Here is a 14,943-nt window from a genome sequence, read left to right on the forward strand (position 1 = left end):
ACATTCGGTTAGTATGCCCTGTATGTATGTGACTGCCTGTGGGAATAGATGATAAAAACACAAAGTGTCTTAAGAATTACCTTACTACATTGGTTCCTTTTTTTTTTTTTTTTTTTGAGATGGAGTCTCGCTCTGTCGCCCAGGCTGGAGTGCAGTGGCACAATGTCACCTCACTGCAAGCTCTGCCTCCTGGGTTCACGCCATTCTCCTGCCTCAATCTCCCGAGTAGCTGGGGCTACAGGTGCCTGCCACCACACCCAGCTAATTTCTCTTTGTATTTTTAGTGGAGACGGATTTTCACTGTGTTAGCCAGGATGGTCTTGATCTCCTGACCTCGTGATCCACCCGCCTCGGCCTCCCAAAGTGCTGGGGTTACAGGCTTGAGCCACTGTACCCGGCCTACATTGATTCCTTTTTATCTTGGAGAATTTGTAATTAAAAGATATTTTTTGAGGTAAAGTTCACTAATCTTAGGTGACTGGTAACTGTTATAAATGGATTTCCTTTAAGGAGAATTGAATATGTCTCCCCACCCCCTACCACCAAGACAGAGTCTCGCTCTGTCCCCCAGGCTGGAGTGCAGTGGCTTGATCTTGGCTCACTGCAACCTCCACCTCCCGGGTTCAAGCGATTCTGCTGCCTCAGCCTTCCGAGTAGCTGGGACTACAGGCAGGCACCACCACGCCCAGCTAATTTTTGAGTTTTTAGTAGAGACGGGGTTTCACCATATTGGCCAGGCTGGTCTTGAACTCCTGACCTTCCGCCTCAGCCTCCCAAAGTGCTGGGATTACAGGCATGAGCCACCGCGCCCGACCTGAATACTTTTCATGATGGCAAAATCTAACAGGCAACAGAAAAAACCCAACGTTTTTTAATTTACTGACCAGAAAACTTGGCTGAGAGTTGAATTAAGTGCCTGTTGTGTTTTTCAATGAAATGCAAATCTTACAGATCGCTTCTTACAGTTAGGAAAACTGCACTTGTTTGTGTAATATTAGAACAACTGTAGTTTTCCTGTCTTAGGGCAGAGGTTCGGTATTCCATGGGGAGAAAAAAACAGTAGTAATTACCTTTGTTACTCTTCTTTTTCTTTAGAGGAATCTTCTAGCATGTCCAGTATATCCGTAACTTCTTAAAATTGTGACTTGGGTGTCTTCTAAAAAGGCTCAGGATGATTTTTTTTTCCTTCAGTGTATGCTGAATTTTAGGTACGATGGAAAAGGTATCCAAAGTGATCCTTCCTTTGACTCTGAGCATCTGTTGCCCATGTTTCAGTTACTTCAAGCTGAATTCATGTGACCCTTAATATAAGTGCTGTGTCCAGACACATCCAAATGAGCACCAAGCTGGAAGTTTGTGAACACTCTGGAGGATGCCCCAGCTGTTGTAACACAACAGCATGCCTTGAAAAAAAAACAATAGCTCCCAAGGGACTCAGCATGGCTTGGTCTTCGAAGTGGAGTTTTGTTTGTGTATTCCTAGTCCAGCAGTAATTCTGTTTTAACGTAACCGTCAGGTTTGCTACTTGAAATCTGCACGTAACTGGAGGTGAAACGGTATCTTTCTCATATTTTTTGGCCTACCACCTACACCTGTGGAAACAACACTAAATTCTTATAAAGCAGCAGGTTATGCTCTCCTGTTTGCCTACATGATTTATTAACCTTCTGCTTATTAAAGCCATTACTGGTCAATCAGATACTTTTAGACTTTACCACAGTTATAAAAGTCGGCTTGATGTAGTAAAAAACACTTGTATCTCTCTAATGTATGAACATAGGAGAATGCCAGTCTGAATTTATTGTCTGAAACATAGATAAGGCTCAGCGCGGTGGCTCATGCATGTAATCCCAGCACTTTGGGAAGCCGAGGCGGGTGGATCACCTTAGGTCAGGAGTTCAAGACCAGCCTGGCCAACATGGCGAAACGCCGTCTCTACTAAAAATACAAAAATTAGCCAGGTGTGGTGGCACATGCCTGTAATCCCAGCTGCTTGAGAGGCGGAGGCAGGAGAATTGCTTGCACCCGGGAGGCAGAGGTTGCAGTGAGTGGAGATCGCCCCACTGCACTCCAGCCTGGGTGACAGAGCAAGACTCCGTCTCACAAATAAATTAAAATTTAAAAAGATGTGATCCTGCTATGTTGCCCAGGTTAGACTCAAGTTCCTGGGCTCAAGCAATCCTCTTGCCTCAGCCTTCTAAGTAGCTGGAACTACAGGAGCAAACCACTGTGCCTGGCAGGAATTACTCTTTAAAAAGAGTTCATGTTGTTTGTATTCATTTGAGAAAAAACGAGTTGAAGAAATGGTAATTGTTGGTCAAAGAAGCTAAAAGATTTAAATCAGGTCTTGTGTGTGGGTATGTGTGTGCATGTATTTATTGAAGAAAATATGTTTCAATTTGAGAATCAGAAAATTGGATACTTCATTTTAATTGTTTATTTAAAGTAGAATGTTCTTCCATTCTTGAATCTTCTTTTATCCCACCAAATGGCTTAACCTAATTTGCCCTGCCTATTTTGGTTAAGACACAGGGAAACACCCTAAAATCTGTGATAATTTTCAAAATATAATTTTAAGAAGCTTTGTGCTTACATAAATCACAAGAAGTACAGCTGGAAATCATTTCACTTTTCTTGCTGTAAATTTTTTTAGTGGGTTTGTGACAGTATAAATTTTCTTGCTAGATGCTAATGATACATTGTATTATCTGTATTAGGAATTAAGGAATAATGAATAAATTGATCTGTTCTCATGCTGTTACCTAACATTCCTTTTACATTCCTGGTACCATTACATTCCTTTCTGTAGTCATATCTCATATTTGAAAGGTCTCATGTTGTAAATATTTGACTTGCTGTAAAATTATGCAAGATAAAAAATGTAGAGCTTTATTTTTCTTCATCTAGAATGCACAGAATAACTGCATAAGGAATGGGTGCATAGGGCTTCTTTTCCTTTTAAATTTGTACTGCTAAATACACCAAGGAAACTGACATGAAAACCAAATTCAAGGACTTCCACAGACATTTCAGGTCGATTTTAGTTCCAAACCGAAGAAATCTTTTAAAAGTTCTTCTGTAGCCCAGTTTTCTTTTCTTGATGAAATGTTAACTAGACATCTGGTTAGTCAGCTTTTATTTTGACCCCACAGTATTTTTTGAGACAGGGTCTCACTCTGTTGCCCAAGTTGGAGTACAATGGCGTGATCTCGGCTCACTGCAACCTACGCCTCCCGGGTTCAAGCAATTCTCCTGCCTCAGCTTCCTGAGTAGCTGAGATTACAGGCGCGCTCCACCATGCCGTGCTACTTTTTGCATTTTTAGTAGAGACGGGGTTTCACCATGCTGGCCAGGCTGGTCTTGAACACCCGATCTCAGGTGATCCAGCTGCCTCAGCCTCCCAAAATGCTGGGATTATAGGGGTGAGCCACCGTGCTCGGACCCCACAGTTTGTTTTTATATTAAGGCAGTTGGAGGAACTGAACTTTGATCCTGATCCTTTATATACCCCCATGGTGAAACTGAGCCCATTTTACTTAACATGTAATATATCTGTGCTTTAGGAAAACTTGATAGAGAAGATTATATGCAGATATAAAATATCTAAACTCATTTGTTACGAACCAGCGATAATGAGGGAAAACTTGGACATACACATACGGATTTTCTTGAATTAAAGAAAAAAAAACCCAGACACTGACAAAGGAGAGTTGAACTGAGAAACGGTACCCTGAAAACTGCAGAAATGAGGGAAAGAGGCAGTGGGCCACAAAGAACTTTGTCCTTTTCAGAGCTCCCCAGAGAAGCCCTGTTCCCTTCCCCCCACCCCCTGCCAGAATGTTGGGTTTCAAAGAATGAGCAGATTAACGGATATCAAGTTGTGTGGCCTGAGCTGAGGATAAAGAATAATTTGCCTGAGTTACAGTACTGGCTGGATCATTACAGGCTTTCTGCTTGGAATCTCTCTCCATGAAGGTAAAAGGAATATAACCAAGGAAGATTACAGTTGTTGCCGTTGGAAGGAAGACATACTAAAGAAACTGCCGAAGGCCGGGAGAGAAGCAGGAAGAGAAACACAGCTTGAAGTTATCTATAAGACTCAGAATTGGGCAAGAACTGCCAGTAAGGGAGCCAGTGCAGATCTGAGACTAACACCTGAGCCTCCAAAGGTTTGTGTGCGAGGGGGAGCTCTGGTGATGGACATAGGCCCAGGCCAGAATCATTAACTGATTTATTTGGGCCATGTCAGTGGTGGCATTATTAAAAGACTCTGCCAACATCCTGCTTTATCTATGGAAAAGCCAAGTGGCCTTGGAAGAGGTTAAGATAAAGTTCCAAACTTGGGCTCCACAGAAGTGGAACTTGAGACTGGGGCTAGTACCCGGCCCTTCATGTATCAGGTTAGAGATTTTGATGCTTTTGGTGATTTTTGTGCCAAGCATGTACTGTCACCTGGGATCAATCTATTACTCTTTCTATGAAATAATTATTCCAAAGAGGCTGACAGTCCAGGGAGGAGATAGTCCAGTGGAAGGACTGTCCTACTTGCTATTTATGCAAGGCCAGAAGCAGCTGGTTCACCTGAAGGTGAAGAGAAGCCATTTTGTGAATAACTTTCCAGTCTACAGTTACCACAATGGCATACTGGGGCAAGAATCGCCTTTCATCTCACATGACTGCCACTATGAAGGCTACATAGAAGGAGTGTCAGGTTCTTTTGTTTCTATCAACACCTGTGCAGGTCTCAGGGGCATCCTGATTAAGGAGGAAAAATCTTACAGCATTGAGCCCATGGACTCTTCAAGACGGTTTGAACATGTGTTATACACCATGGCACATGAAGCGCGAGTCTCCTGCGGTGTCACTTCCAGAGACAGCCATGTGGTGTCCACTAGCTGGCAACAAGGGAGCAGGAAGCCTCATGATCTACAGGCGCTGTCCTACTTGTGGTCACACACCAAGTACGTGGAGATGTTTGTCGTGGTCAACAACCAGCGGTTCCAGATGTGGGGCAGTAACATCAATGAGACGGTCCAGAGAGTTGTGGATGTCATTGCTCTGGCCGACAGCTTCACTAGGGGAATAAACACAGAGGTGGTGCTGGCCGGAATGGCGATTTGGACCGAGGGGGACCTAATAGATGTCGCAGTGGACTTGCAAATCACACTCAAGAATTTCAATCGCTGGAGACAAGAGATGCTCTTCCATCGTGCAAAGCACGATGTTGCCCACATGATCGTCGGGCATCATCCTGGACAGAATATGGGCCAGGCCTTTCTCAGTGGTGCCTGCTCAAGTGGTTTTGCGGCAGCTGTTGAATCCTTCCATCATGAAGATGTGCTGTTGTTTGCAGCCCTGATGGTCCATGAGCTCGGGCACAACCTGGGTATTCAGCACGACCAGTCGGCCTGCTTTTGCAAAGAGAAGCACTTTTGCCTCATGCATGAAAATATCACAAAAGAAAGTGGCTTCAGCAACTGCAGCTCTGACTACTTCCACCAGTTCCTTTGAGAACACAAAGGGGCCTGCCTATTTAACAAGCCATGGCCCAGGGGCCGCAAGCGTAGGGATTCTGCCTGTGGAAATGGTGTGGTGGAGGACACGGAGCAGTGTGACTGTGGTTCTCTATGTCAGCGTCACCCATGTTGTGATGAAAACTGTATACTGAAGGCAAAAGCAGAGTGCAGTGACGGTCTATGTTGTCATAACTGTAAATTTCAACCTAAGGGATATTCTTGCTGTCCTTCTAGTGATTCCTGCGACCTCCCAGAATTTTGCAATGGTACATCTGCAGTATGCCTTGACAACAGGCGTAAGATGGCTCAAAATGTCATAAAATTTACCAGTGCATTAAAGGTAATTGTATGGACCCTAACAATCAGTGCAAACAAGTATTTGGATATGGTGCAAAATCAGCCTCACAAGAGTGTTCAATGAACAGCAAAGGGGACCGATTTGGAAACTGTGGCATTCCTACCAGTCCTGGGTCACAATATGTTCAGTGTTCAGATGGTAATACATTTTGTGGGAAACTTACATGTTCAGGTTTTACAGGCTTACCAAAAATCAATCTCCAACATACAATGATTCAGGTCCCTTGGGGAGATGACTCATGTTGGAGCATGGATGCCTATACAAGTACTGACATTCCTGATGAAGGAGATGTGCACAATGGCACTTACTGTGCACCAAATAAAGTCTGCCTAAATTCCGCCTGCACAGATAAAACCCCAGTGATGTCTGCCTGCAACCCAGAAAAAACGTGTAATGGGAATGGAGTTTGTAACGATTTAGGGCACTGCCACTGTAATGAAGGGCATGCCCCCCCGACTGTGTTACTGCAGGAAGTGGAGGTAGTGTGGACAGTGGCCCTCCTGGTAAGCCAGGTGGGACACCTTCAGGAGGTGAAAATCAAAAGATACCTAGTTCCAAACATGAAGAACGTGCTGCAGACATGATATTATCATTCATTATACTTTTTATAATACTATTATTAAGTGTAATTATTTGCTTGATCTGCTTGCTTAAAAAATCACCAGAGGCTGCCCCAGCAGAAGCTCCTCCAGCAGTGCCTCCACCACTGGCCCCAGAAATAAAGCCAGAGGCAGCAGAAGTGGCCCCAGAAGAAAAAGAAGAGGAGAAGGAAGAAGAAGAAGAAAAGGAGGAGGAAGCATCAGATTCTTAAGGTTAGAAACAGGGAGATGAAGCCAAGTATATCAAACTTCTCAAGCACTGAGTGGAAATGAGAGGTTTGGTGAAGTAGAAATAGATAGCTTTAGTGGCTCTGACTCAGATATACTAATGTGGAAGGAAGGATTCTTTCACTTTTATTATTCATTTTAGTAATTAAATTTACATTAATTTAATATGTTAAATATTTTGGTACCTTTTGCTTTTTCACATTTCATTGGAACCATTAATATGCATCTTTGGACATCAATGCCCTTGTCTTTTTGGGCCAATTGTTTTAGTCACCAGAAACTTTTTCAGGACATGCTGTCTTCTATTTGTTTGACATACAGAATCATATGTGCCTGAATTTATTACTGTCTCTGGCATTTTCATTTTAAATTACAACTACCTATTATGTGAGGACAGTTGTTATATGATTATAGTTGTTCTAACTTGACCTATAAATGTGCATTCATCAAAGGAAGAGTTTTTAAATCCAAAAACAAATAAAACCCTATTCATATTAGACCTCTCTTCAGGTTCCACATAGTTTAGTTATTGAGTCCACTTTATTCTGGGGCGCTGCAGGAGGGACTGTAATCAAAGTAGAAAACCCTGATTGCTTGTTGGTTAAGAGGTCAGCACTGAGGTCACCTGCTTTCCAAATCTGGCAGATGTTTAATATATGTATATTTGATTTATTATTTCCCAATATTTCTAGATGCTTCCTACAGCCATCCTCCCTTTGTACCTAAAATACTTTTTACCTTCAAGGACAGCCTTTTTTTTTTTTTGAGATGGAGTCTCGCTCTGTCACTCCAGAGCGCTGGAGTGCAGTGGTGTGATCTCAGCTCACTGCAACCTCCGCCTCCCGGGTTCAAGTGATTCTCCTGCCTTAGCCTCCTGAGTAGCTGGGATTATAGGTGCATGCCATCACACCTGGCTTATTTTTGTATTTTTAGTAGAGACAGGGTTTCTCCACGTTGGCCAGGCTGATCTCAAACTCCTGATCTACCTGCCTCAGCCTCCCAAAGTGAGTCCAACTTTCATAGCTTTTCTGTTTTACTAATTTCCCTGGGATGAACTTCATACCCCTCAGATAACTCATGGCTGATGAACATCACCTAGAGTTAGGAAACTGTGTTTACATTAATTCTATAATAGTATAGAGGCATCTACCACAGTGCTGACTATATGTATGAAATTAAAATATTTTTGGCCAGGCGTGGTGGCCTGTAATCCCAGCACTTTGGGAGGTCGAGGAGGGTGGATCACCTGAGGTCAGGAGTTTGAGAACAGTCTGGTCAGCACAGTTAAACCCCGTCTCTACTAAAAATACAAAAATTACCCGGGAGTAGTAGCATGCGCCTGTAGTTCCAGCTACTCGGGAGGCTTGAAGCAGGTGAACTGCTTGAAACCGAGAGGTTGAGGCTACAGTGAGCCAAGATCACACCACTGTACTCCAGCCTGGGTGACAAAGCGAGACTCTGTCTCAAAAAAAAAAAATAACTAAAAATAAATAACGATTTTTTCCTCTAGTTTTCATTTAAAAAAATTATTCACATTAATAACTTGACTGAATATCAGAAGGAACTTCTGTACAGGTAATAGAATTCTGGAGGTGGCAATTACTTCTCTGAGAAGAGAGCACAAAGCAAATATAATGTTAACATTAGGCCAGGCTCGGTGGCTCATGCCTGTAATCCCCACACTTTGGGAGGCCAAGCTGAAAGGATCACTTTCGGCCAGGAATTCAAGATCAGCCTGAGCAACATAGGAAGACCCTGTCTCTACAAAAAAAAAAAAAAATTAGCCGGGCATAGTGGTGTGCACCTATAATCCCAGCTACTCAGGAGGCTAAGCCAGGAGGATTGCTGAGCCCAGGAGTTCAAGGTTGCAGTGAGCTATGATACCACCACTGTACTCTAGCCTGGGCGACAGAGCAAGACCCTGTCTCAAATAAATAAAAAACATTCATTCTGTTCCAGGCACTGTATTAAAGCAATACTTGACATTCATTGCCTTAATTTAATCCTCCCAACTTCCCAATAAAAATTCCATCTTGTACATGAGGAAACAGAGACTGAAGAGTTTGCTACAGAGGTAGCCAGTAAGTGGTAGGACCTGCATCCCTCCCCAGGAATGAGTGAATCTACTGCCTCATGAGCTTTTTCCTTCTGTTAAAAATAAAACAAAACAAAACAAAAAAAACTGAAGGGAAAGACATGTCCTTAATTGCCCAGAACAGAGGTGCTTCTTCAGTGACTCTAATGAAACCAAAGCCTTACAAATGCATGCTGATCTCTGTCATGAATCTACTGCATTGTGTAGTCATTATGGATTAAAATGTCTTTTCCCCTACTACATCCTGACAGAATGGAGTCGCAAGTTGGCATCATTTTTCAGTTTTGTAGGCCCAGCTCACTGCTCAACAAATGTTGACCAAGTGAATAATTTAGTCAAATCCAACTGTCACAACCGTGGCAATATTTGTACCTTGAGAAGGATTTTTCTTTTTTTTATTTCAAAGATGGTGTCTAGGCACGGTGGATGGTGGAATAGAAGGCTCCACCAATCATCCCCCCGCAGCAAGGACACCAACTTAACAACTATCTATACACATTCATAAGAACTAAAAATCAGAAGGGATAACTGGACCAAACACAGCTGACACCTGCCAACAGAGGGAGCATTTAAACCAGCTCTAGCCAGAAGGAAATGATAGATCCCAGCACTGGAACTTGAGTTCCTGCAAGCCTCACCACCATGGGCTAAAGAGTTCTGGGGCCCCAAAGAAACTTGAAAGGCAGTCTAGGACACAAGGACTGCAAAACCTAGGTGGAGTCCTAGTGCTGAATTGGCTCCGAAACAGTGAACTGGGTGAGAGGGTGGTGGGGACATGACCTACTTTGAAACCAGCTGGGGTGGCTAAGGGCATCAGCCCTCCCCCTTCACCCCAGGCTGCAAAGCTCACAGTTGTGAGAGACTCTCCTTCCCTCCACTTGAGGAGAGGAGAGGGAAAAGTGTGGAGGTCTTTGTCTTATATCTTAGATACCCGCTCAGCCACAGCAAGATAGCGCACTGGTCAGAGTTCTGGGGCCCACTTTCCAGGCCCTAACTTCTGGATGATAATACTAGACACACCCTGGGGCAGAAGGGAACCTGCTGCCTTGAAGGGAAAGACTCAGTTCTGGCAGCGTTCATCACCTGCGAAGGGAAGAGCCCTTGGGCCCTGAAAAACCAGCAACAATACCCAGGCACTACATCGAGGCCTTTGGGTGACAGTCTGAGACTTGCTGGCTTCAAGTGAGACTAAGCACATTCCCAGCTGTGGTGGTTACGGGGCAAGACTTCTTCCACTTGAGAAACGCAGAGGGAAGAGTAAATGGGATTTTCTCTTACATCTTAGGTACCAGCTCGGCCACAGGTGAGTAGAGTATCAAGTGGGCTAGAGTCTCCGATTCCAGGACTTAGCCTTGGACAGCATTTCTGGACCTGCCCTGGGCCAGAGGAGAGCTCAATTTCCTGAAGAGTGAGTCCTGGGCCAGACAGCATTCACCACAAGCTGATTGAAGAGCCCTTGGGCCTTAAGGGAACTTTGGCAGTAGTCTGGCAGTACTCCCCATGGGCCCATGGTGGCAGTGGCCACAGGGTAAGGCTTCTCTGCCTTTGGAAAGTGAAAGGAAGAGTGAGAAGGTCTGCATCTAGTGATTTGAGTGCCAGCTCAACCACAGTACAAGAGAACATCAGGTAGACTTCTAAGGTTTTTGAATCTAGTCCCTGGCTGGCTCCTCTGGACCCACTCAGGGCCCGGGGAAACTCACCACCCTGAAGGGAAGGACACAAGCCTGGCTGGCCTTGCCACCTGTTGATTGTAGAGCCCCAAGGCCTTGAGCAAATATAGGTGGTAGTCAGGGAGTGGTTACAGCAGACATTGGGCAAGACCCAGAACTGTGCTGGCTTCAGGTCTGACCCAGTGCAGTCATAGTGCTGGTGGCCACAGGGGTGTTTGTGTCACCGAACCCCCAGTGGTGGCTCAGAACAGAGACAGAGACTCTGTATGTCTGAGAGAAATTAAGGGAAGAGAACAAGAGTCTCTGGCTGGCAATCTAGATTATCCTGGATCTTGCCTAAGACCATCAAGGCAATATCTCTATGAATCTGCAAGAACTACAGCATCACTGGGCTTGGGGTGCCCCCTAAAGCAGATACCGCTTAGATTACAACACCTAAGTCCTTACAAATATCTGGAAAGCCTTCCCAAGAAGGATAGGTACAAACAAGCCCAGACTGCGAAGACTACAATAAATACCTAACTCTTCAATGCCCAGACACAGACAAACATCTACAAGCATCAAGACAATCCAAGAAAACATGACCTCATCAAATGCACTAAATAAGGTACCAGGGACCGATCCTGGAGAAACAGATATCTGACCTTTCAGACAGAGAATTCAAAATAACTGTGTTGGAGGAAATTCAAAGAAACTCAAGATAACACAGAGAAGGAATTAAGAATTCTATCAGATAAATTTAACAAAGAGATTGAAATAATTAAAAAGAATCAAGCAGAAATTCTGGAGCTAAAAATGCAATAGGCATACTGAAGAATGCATCAGAGTCTTTCAATAACAGAATTGATCAATCAGAAGAGAGAATTAGTGAGCCTGAAGACAGGCTATTTGCAAATAAACAGCCAAAGGAGCAAAAAGAAAAAGAAAAAAGGAAGCATGCCTACAGGATCTAGAAAATAGTCTCAAAAGGGCAAATCTGAGTTATTGGCCTTAAAGAGCAGGTAGAGAAAGAGATTGGGCAGAAAGTTTATTCAAAGGGATAATAACAGACAACTTCCCAAACCTAGAGAAAGGTATCAATATCCAAGTAAAAGAAGGCTGTAGACCACCAAGCAGATTTAACCCAAAGAAGACTACCTCAAGGGATTCAATAATCAAACTCCCAAAAATCAAGGACAAAGGATGCTAAAAGCAGAAAAAGAAAACAAACAAATCAGGCCAGGCTTCCTCAGCCACATGAACTGCCGGGGCTGGGGCTGGGAAAATCAATTTTTTTTTTAATAAAAAAAGAAAGAAAGAAAACAAACAAACAAATAACATACAGTGGAGCTCCAATATTTATGGTCACAGACTTCTCGGTGGAAACCTTAGAGGCCAGAAGAGAGTGGCAAGACATATTTAAAGTTCTGAAGGAAAAACTTTTACCCTAGAATAGTGTATCTAATGAAAATATTCCTCAAACATGAAGGAGAAATACTTTCCCAAACAAAAGCTGAGGGATTTCATCAACATCAGACCTGTCCTACAAGAAATGCTTTCAAGGGAGCACTTCAATCAGAAAGAAAAGAATATTAATGAGCAATAAGTAATCACCCTGAAGGTACAAAACTCACTGGTAATAGAAATACACAGAAAAACACAGAATATTATAACACTGTAACTGTGGTGTATAAACTACTCTTATTTTAAGTAGAAAGAATAAATAGGCCGGGCGCGGTGGCTCAAGCCTGTAATCTCAGCACTTTGGGAGGCCGAGACGGGCGGATCACAAGGTCAGGAGATCAAGACCATCCTGGCTAACACGGTGAAACCCCGTCTCTACTAAAAAATACAAAAAAACTAGCTGGGCGAGGTGGCGGGCGCCTGTGGTCCCAGCTACACGGGAGGCTGAGGCAGGAGAATGGTGTGAACCCGGGAGGCAGAGCTTGCAGTGAGCTGAGATCCGGCCACTGCACTCCAGCCTGGGTGACAGAGCGAGACTCCGTCTCAAAAAATAAATAAATAAATAAATAAATAAATAAATAAATAATATACCAATCAAAATAATAACAACAAAAACTTTTCAAGACATAGCACAGTAAAATATAAACCGGAACAACCAAAAGTAAAAAATCAGAGGTATGAAGTTAAGGTGTAGAGTTCTTATTAGTTTTCTTTTTGCTTGTTTGTTTATACAAACAGTGTTACGTTGTTATCAGTTTAAAATAATGGGTTATAAGATAGTGTTTGCAAGCCTCATAGTAACCTCAAGCCAAAAAACATATAATAGACACACAAAAAATAAAAAGCAAGAAACTAAATTATTTTCTTAATAATTTAGAAATAATAAATAAAAATAATACAATTTTATTATTATTATTATTATTATTATTATATTAGGATCACCTGAGGTCAGGAGTTTCAGACCAGCCTGACCAACACGGAGAAACCCCATCTCTACTAAAAATACAAAATTAGCTGGGCATAGTGGCACAAGCCTATATAATCCCAGTTACTTGGGAGGCTGAGGCAAGAGAATCACTTGAACCCAGAAGGCGGAGGTTGCGGTGAGCTGAGATCGCAACATTGCACTCCAGCCTGGGCAACAAGAGTGAAACTCCGTTTCAAAAAAAAAAAAAAACGAAACCCCTGGAACCCGATGGCTTCACTGCTAAATTCTAGCAAACATTTAAAGAAGAACCCATACCAATCCTACTCAAACTATAGAATCGGAAGAGATACTTCCAAACTCATTCTACAAGGCTGATATTACCCTGATTCCAAAAACCAGACAAAGGCACATCAAGAAAAAGAAAGAGAGAAAGGAAGGAAAGAAGGAAGGAAGGAAGGAAGGAAACAAATTACAGGCATTGGTCTCTGATGAATATCAGGTATCTCGGATGAATATCTCTGATAAAAATCTTCAACAAATTACTAGCAAATCTAATTCAGGAATATATTAAAAAGATTATTCATCACGACCAAGTGGGATTTATCCCTGGGATGCAAGGATGGTTCAACATATGCAAATCAATTAATGTGATACATCGTATCAACAGAATGAAGGACAAAATCCATATGGTCATTTCAGTAGATGCTGAAAAAGCATTTGATCAAGTTCAGCATACCTTCATGATAAGAACCCTTATCAAAAAACTAGGTATAGAAGGAACATACCTCAACATAATAAAAGCCACACACCACAGACCTACAGCTAGTATCATACTGAATGAGGAAAAACTGAAACCCTTTCCTCTAAGATCTGGAATATGACAAGGATGCCCCCTTTCACCAATGTTATTCAATATAGTGCTGGAGGTCCTAGCTAAAGCAATCAGACAAGAGAAAGACATAAAAGGCATCCAAACTGGAAAGGAAGAAGTCAAATTAACTCTGTTTGCAGATGATATGATCTTGTATGTGGAAAAACCTCAAGGCTCCACAAAAACACTATTAAAACTGATAAACTCAGTAAAGTTGTAGGATGCAAAATCAACATAAAAAATCAGAAGCATTTCTGTACGCAACAGTGAACAATCTGAAAAAGAAACAAAAAAGTAATCCCATTTATAATAGCCACAAATAAAATTACATACCTAGGAACTAATGTAACCAAAGAAGTGAAAGATCTCTGTAATGAAAACTATAAAACACCGATGAAAGAAACTGAGGAGGACACCAAAAAGTGGAAAGATATTCCATGTTAATGGATTGGAAGAATTAACATTGTTAAAATGTCCATACTATCCAAAGCAATCTACAGATTTAATTCATCAAAATACCAATGACATTCTTCACAGAAATAGAAAAAACAATACTAAAATTTATATGGAACCATAAAAGACCCAGAATAGCCAAAGGTATCCTAAGCAAAAAGAACAAATCTGGAGGAATCACATTACCTGACTTTGAATTATACTACAGAACTATAGCAACCAAACCAGCACGGTACTGGCATAAAAACAGACACATTGACCAATGGAACAGAATAGAGAACCCAGAAACAAATCCACACACCTAGTGAACTCATTTTTGACAAAGGTGCGAAGAACATTTTTGACAAAGGTGCGAAGACTGAAGACAGTCTCTTCAATAGACGGTGCTGGGAAAACTGGATATCCATATGCACAAGACTGAAACTAGATCCTTATCTCTTGCTATATACAAAAATCAAATCAAAATGGATTAACACTTAAATCTAAGACATTAAACTATGAAACAGCTACAAGAAAACATGGGGAAAAATCTCCAGGACATTGCTCTGGGCAAAAACTTCTTGGGTAATACCCTACAAACAGGCAAACAAAGTAAAAATAGACAAATGGGCTCACCTTCTGCACAGTAAAGGAAACAATCAACAAAGTGAAGAGACAACCCGCAGAATATGAGAAAACATTTGCAAACTATCCACCTGACAAAGCATTAATAACCAGAGTATATAAGAAACTCAAATATAGGAAAAAATCTAATCTGATCAAATAGGCAAAAGATTCGAATA

At 42.2% G+C, this 14,943-nt stretch overlaps 1 protein-coding gene across 1 annotated transcript; it reads left to right on the forward strand.

Moving 5' to 3' along the window:
• The first annotated feature begins 1,676 nt into the window (after nt 1-1,676).
• LOC105507957 (disintegrin and metalloproteinase domain-containing protein 1-like) lies at nt 1,677-7,219 on the forward strand. Its single transcript, XM_011936685.1, is given in 3 exon segments — nt 1,677-5,812; nt 5,815-6,318; nt 6,321-7,219. Coding segments are annotated over 3 exon segments (2,439 nt in total). The 5' UTR covers nt 1,677-4,242; the 3' UTR covers nt 6,686-7,219.
• Nucleotides 7,220-14,943: the final 7,724 nt, after the last annotated feature.

Source organism: Colobus angolensis, unplaced genomic scaffold (assembly GCF_000951035.1).
Source record: "Colobus angolensis palliatus isolate OR3802 unplaced genomic scaffold, Cang.pa_1.0 Scaffold10, whole genome shotgun sequence".
Classification (NCBI taxonomy): Eukaryota; Metazoa; Chordata; class Mammalia; order Primates; family Cercopithecidae; genus Colobus; species Colobus angolensis.